At 33.5% G+C, this 6,248-nt stretch overlaps 1 protein-coding gene across 1 annotated transcript; it reads right to left on the bottom strand.

Annotated features, from left to right (window-relative positions):
- Positions 1 to 3,296: 3,296 nt before the first annotated feature.
- LOC21391166 (transcription factor RAX3) lies at positions 3,297 to 4,964 on the bottom strand. Its single transcript, XM_010101109.2, has 3 exons — positions 4,718 to 4,964; positions 4,475 to 4,604; positions 3,297 to 4,336 (listed from the first exon to the last, which is right to left on the bottom strand). Exons 1-3 carry the CDS (start codon positions 4,851 to 4,853, stop codon positions 3,463 to 3,465), a joined length of 1,140 nt encoding a protein of 379 aa, XP_010099411.1. The 5' UTR covers positions 4,854 to 4,964; the 3' UTR covers positions 3,297 to 3,462.
- Between the last annotated feature and the right edge of the window lie 1,284 nt (positions 4,965 to 6,248).

Raw genomic sequence — 6,248 nt, 5'->3', positions numbered from 1 at the left:
TATATTAAAGAAAAAAATAGATGAGATAAAAGTATAGATACAAGCAGTAAGTATGACTACAGAGAAAGGAGCTATAATTAATGACCTCAGAGGATCGAAATGCTGATGAAACATGAATCAGGAAATGTCATGGCTTGCTGGCGATGAGCAATATATTTATTGTTACTTTTTTGACCGAGTGAATAAAATACTCTTGATGAACAGTTAGGTAAATTAAGAATAAATGCGCACAGGGATAAAGACGAATTACAGGAAATGGAATGGTGTATCAGAGACCTCTTTTTTCCCTCCCCCCCCCCGCCCCCCCTTTTTCCCCCCCCCCCCCCCCCCCTTAACTTCTGATTTTGGTTTCCACTACAATTATATTGTGAAATGTATTTACGGTAACATTTAGTACGTAATTGACTGGAAATTAAAATACTCGAACTGTATTTTCACGGGGGCTAAATGTATAATCCACTCTGCAGTTTTTTTGTGGTATTTCTTTTTTCTTTTTCTGCAATCCTGTTTATATATAGTTTGTAACGAATCAGTTATATAAATAATTAATAAATACGATATAACTCCCAATTAATTTTATGATGTTATATTTTTTAACGACGATTCGTCACTGTTTCTTCCTTTTGTACTAGTGACTGTTTGTTCAGTCCCCATTTTAGATCGTGAATTTTTATGCTTACTTTAGTCTTTATATGATCATTAAACTTTAAGCAATTTGCATTACCATGATACATATATATGTGTGTATATATATAGAGGCGAAGGGAGGTGAGGCCTTAGGGGGCAAATGTCCCCCGTAGATTTTTGGTTTTTAAATTTTACGCCATATTTTTTAAAAAAAATTTCATATATGCCTCCTTTCATTAACAAAAATTTCAAAATATCTCAACCAAAATCCAAACTTTTTTCCTATTAAATCTTATACTTTTAAATGTATCTAATTAAAAGTTTTTACTTTACTCTAGTTAAAAGTTATATTTTTTCAAATTTGTCACTTTTAAAATATTTTTTTCATACAATCTTTGTTGTATCAAAAGTACGCCTCACCAAAAATTATATTTCTAATTAAATATTTTCCTAATCAAGCATTTTCTTAAGTAACCCTCTCAATTACTAATTGCTCATAAACAACTTTTCTCTAATTTATACCTTTGTTGAGGTAGTAAACACCTTTTTTTTTTAAAACTTGCACTTTTCTCTTTAAAATTTTATTTCACGTATCAAAAAATTTAATAAACTAAACAATATGCACATACATTTACTCTCAACTAATTAACAGTATTAAGAGTTAATATTATTAGTGTTTTTAACATTTTTAATATTTTTAGTTTACGTCCCTGAAACAACTCCGCCACTATATATATAGTACTTTGTTAACACTAAACCATATGTTATGTCATTATGTATTAATATGTTTGTTTCAGTTATTATCAATAGAAGCTAGCTAGCCTTTCCTAGTGGTCCTCTTATGACATAAACATGCACTTCGATTTAAATAATGAAATCTCAAAATCATATAGATCAAATATTTAAATGCTTCAGTAAAGCCGTAACGTACGGGAAATGGATTGAATACTTAGATGGTACAACTTAAATTAATAGCACTTCAAACCAAACATGCTTAATATTAAACAAATTAAGCAGCCACGTAATGTAGTTTTCCAATTTTTATATAGGGTGATCACCAACGAAAATCAAACTCAGCCTATTAATCTTCACGTTCTATATGGCCGGATTATATGTTAACAAAATATATATATATTGTTTTTTAGCCAATTTGAGATTTCTTTCCATTAAAAATTCTGCTAAGTTCATAATTCACTAGGATTTTGCCTCAACACAACTTATTATTTATAGCTAAGATTTTTACTGCTTCCCCCTAAACGAGAAACAACTTGAACGTGTATTCCAATACTTCCACTCAATATATTAGACCATTTAAAATTCACTTCAATTAAATGTTTTTAATGAGTGTCAACCTAGTTCGAATATTATTCTAAGTTTCTCAAGTATCCGTTTATCTCTATCTATTTACGTTAAAAAAAAAAAGATTCTTATATTTGGATACTACATTTACTCACAAAATTCTATATATTTGGATGCATACATTCATGAAGCGATATGTTTAGGGAGACAACAAAAAACAAAAAGAGGTATGATCAGATTGCTGAATTTGATAGATACGGCCGGGACAATGAATATTCTGCAAGAATTGGCCCAAGCACAAGAATTGTGCCACTTAAAATACCCATTAACTTCAATGAACAAATATAGGAAGTGCTTAACTTTTTCATCCTGCTAGCTAGTACTTTGTATAACACAAAATGTAGTACATAATTACTATAAATATCACATATATAAGATGTGCCAATATATAGAGTTTTGAGATTGTTTGTTTATATTGCAAACGTGGAGAAACCAATAAGAGGAAGCAGCCATATTCCGATGCCCTTGCTTGGTAGAGCCGAGCAAGTTGCGCCAAATACGTCAAGGCATGCGCCTTTTCCCATCTGCCTTTTCATGTGAAGCTTTATGGGCTACTTCGGGACACATGCAATTCAGTCCCATGTGTTCTTTTCTTTTCTTTTTTTTAAAAAAAAAATCTTGTAACTAAGAAAAAGACCATGGTTTATAAAGTTCTAAATTAAATATATATCTATCAATATTGTAGTAGAAAATACTTAAATATTATCAGAGAAGAAGGCTTGGTGTGGGATATGAACTTAATATTATATATATATATATATATATTACCAATTTAGTTGGGATGTACTAATTAGTTCATCTAATACTAGTTTTTCTTCTCTATTTCGCTAATAAATTTATTAAGCACACTTACCAATATAAAAATCTCAAAACTTTATTTAATTTTAAATTTCTATGCATTGGAATAAATTACCATGCTAATGAAATCTGACAAAAAAAAAAGCACAGATGAGTTATTATTATTATTATTATTATTATTATTATTATTATTATTTTCTATTTCTGGACTCAAACAATATGATTGAACTCGAGGTCTGCTGCAGAATATATTAGACCCCATGCAAGTGGAAAGGATATGATAAAATGAAAAATATTTCAAGGTGTCCTAAGATTCCCAAACACAGTCACCATCAACGAAAAGCTATCTCTTAGTTCTCAAGGCAAGAAGAAAAGCAACAATCCTGTTTCATAAAAACAAAATGAAACAATAATATATAAGGAAACAAAAGAAAGATGGTTATCTTACATATAGAATCAAAGAAAGTAGCTAATCATGATCAGAAAGGAGATCAATAAAATCAATTATCAAATTAAATGGAATTGAAGGTATATGACTGAAATTAATAATATTGATTAATAAAAAGAAACAAATCCTCCCTTTAGATCACAAATTCCCTTATGGTTTTCAAGCTAGCTAACTAACCTAGCTAGCTCAAAGATCCGAGATCATGATCAATTATGCCCCACATGCATTATTTACATTGCCGTTGTACTCGTCTCAAAGTATCTTGACTCTTCAAAAGCAGAATCTTGATGAGGAAGTTGGTAGTTGCCATAATCCGATACCATATTTGTCGCGAAAACCAAGGAAGAGCTGTTCATCTCTCCCCAGCTTCCGCTGTCCACAGAAGTAGTACTTGTTCCAGTAGTAGCAGCAGTAGTAGTAGTACTTCCCGTGAACATTTGCTCCATTATTCCACAGAACCCATCAGAATTATTAGTACTAATACCATCCAATAAGACTGCTTGTTGTGGATGATTGCTATATATCAGTTCTCTTAGCTCAGATTGAAGATTCTCAAGCCCTTGGTACATGGTCGGTCCTACAGCATCATAAGTACTAAGCATATCAAGAGAATATGCTTGATCTTGGACAGCGGAAAGCTGATCCGCAGGGTAATTAGTACCGTTATGGAATTGATGATCAGTACTCGCGGTTTCGGAGAATCTTCCTCCGAGCTTGATCAGCAAGTTCTTTATGGAGGCTTGATGGCGGCCGGCGTTGTCGTCTTCCTTGAGTACTTGAGAGATATTGGTGACGTCGACAACGTGGCTGCTTTGATTGGTGGCCACCGGCACGGTTAGCACCGCAGGTAGGTCTGGCCAGTAGGGTGCCGTTTGATTCAAAAACGAGCCATGAGGAAGATTGATATTATTATGATGATCAAAAGTACTACTTTCTGATCTCTTCAGTTGATGACCTTGCATTAGGCTATTGGCCCGCCGGGCCTGAGCTGCAGCCTGCTCTCTGCACTGTTTGCCTAATAGCTTCTTCTTCAGTCTCGTGTTCCAGTAGTTCTTTATATCATTATCAGTCCGTCCTGGTAACTGTGCCGCGATAATCGACCATCTAAATAAGAGAAAACATGTACAAGATCAACTTTTATATATATATATATAATATATAATATAATAGTTCATTTCATCTAATTAATTAATAAAGAAATATCCTTTTTTTGGATGACTTTGATCATGCAGTCATGATTACCTGCTTCCGATGCTTAGGTAGAGGCTGCAAATAATGTTATCTTCCTCCTCAGAAAAGCCACCATGCTTGATGTTTGGCCTAAGATAATTCAGCCACCGGAGGCGACAGCTTTTCCCGCATCTTCTAAGCCCTGATGATCAAGAAGATAAAATTTTCAATTTTAAAAAACAAATCAGTAGATCAAAGGAAGTTATATTTTCATTAGGGTTTTTTTTCTTTTTTTTTTGTTATATATGTTATTACCTATCTTCTGGGGTAAAGCAATCCAGTTTCCACCGGTGCCGTTCTGGTCAATGTAGGCCTTGAGTTTGGCGTCTTCCTCAGGCGACCAAGGGCCTCTTTTGACGTTGGCTTTGTCACAGCAAGGAGCTCTTCCCATGTTTTCTTCTTTTTGTTTTTTTGGGGTTTGTGTGTGTGTGTGTGTGTGTGTGTGTGTGTGTGTGTGTGTGTGTTACTGAGTGGTTTGTGAGGTCAAGTAAGCCTGGTTTGTTAGCACTTGATGATAATGAAAATGATATGGTTAATTATATATAGATATATATAAAGGAGGGAAGAGAGAGGAGAGAGAGAGCATAATAGCTGGAGAAGGGGAGAGAGAGAGAGACATGGGAAGAGGTCACAGAATTTCAAAAAGGTGATATGGAGAAAAAGATGAGACCTTTATGTATAGAATAATGGGAGAAATTGAAAATGCTAGAACTGTAGAACCGGGCTTTTCTTCTTGTCTTTCTTATTAATCCAGAATCAACAAACATTTCTCCTCCATCCCTTCCTTCCCGTGCACCCCTCTCTCTCACTCTCTCTCTCTCTCTCTCACTCTCTCTATGTCTTGTACACATGATGTGGTTGATGATGACCATCATGCATGATGAAAAAATTGGTGGACCCAAAATCAAAAGAATAGCAGCCCAAAAGGGGTAAACATTCAGTTGTTTGAATGGTTCCTCATTGATGCCTTTACTCAGTATGGCACACCATCGATTACGCATGATACTATTGAGATATGATGATAGCATGCATCGACATACATATATATATATATATATATATATATGATTCATGCAGGAATCAATATATGAAGTCAGCCATGTTATGGGAAATGTTATATGTGTTCAGGACTTTGGTTATTAGATTGATATTTACTCTTTCATTTAATTATAGAGTTCAAGACTAATTTGGTTAGTGAAATATGCAATTTAGTGGTACCGGGTTATTTAGATTTTTTATGTAATTAAATTAATGACCTTAAAGATGTATATATATGTTACAGAGTTCCAACATGTCTATCTAGTAGCAAGTTCAATAATATTACTATTAATAAGTGTGTTGTGTGTGTGTCTATGCATGATCATATTTCTGTTAATGGGTCTAAATAATGAATTATGGAATAATACTATTCCATATATAATAATTGTTTGAAAATATGCTTTAGAAAGGGAAGTTTGTCAAGCATTAGAATCACGTGGAATCCACAATGGGGGATTATATTGGGTGAGGTAGATAACCAAATAACCACTAGGAGATGAGTAACCACACAACATTACCTTGAAATTAAAGCAACAATAATTGGTAGGTTTTACATAATTAAGTGTATATACAATAACGAAAGAATTAAGGGTTTGATTAGAAACGTTTGGTTCATAAATTCAGAAATATGATTCAGAACCATTCTTAGTTTATGTGTGTTTTTTGTGAGAGAAAATATTGTAACGAGCCACAAACCATAATCTGAACCCTGACACAAATCCTTGCTCTAAACGCAGTGTAAGTTTTA

Source organism: Morus notabilis, unplaced genomic scaffold, assembly GCF_000414095.1.
Source record: "Morus notabilis unplaced genomic scaffold, ASM41409v2 Scaffold300, whole genome shotgun sequence".
Classification (NCBI taxonomy): domain Eukaryota; kingdom Viridiplantae; phylum Streptophyta; class Magnoliopsida; order Rosales; family Moraceae; genus Morus; species Morus notabilis.
The sequence above is the reverse complement of the archived record's forward strand: the minus strand, read 5'-3'. Positions and strand labels throughout refer to the sequence as shown.

Bases quoted from the DNA above. Each gene is read 5' to 3' on its own strand.
- LOC21391166 (XM_010101109.2), bottom strand. From the start codon at position 4,853: ATGGGAAGAGCTCCTTGCTGTGACAAAGCCAACGTCAAAAGAGGCCCT. The intron at 4,605-4,717 runs GTAATAACATAT...CTTGATCATCAG, and splicing joins TGCTTTACCCCAGAAGATAG to GGCTTAGAAGATGCGGGAAA. The intron at 4,337-4,474 runs GTAATCATGACT...TCTCTTATTTAG, and splicing joins TACCTAAGCATCGGAAGCAG to ATGGTCGATTATCGCGGCAC.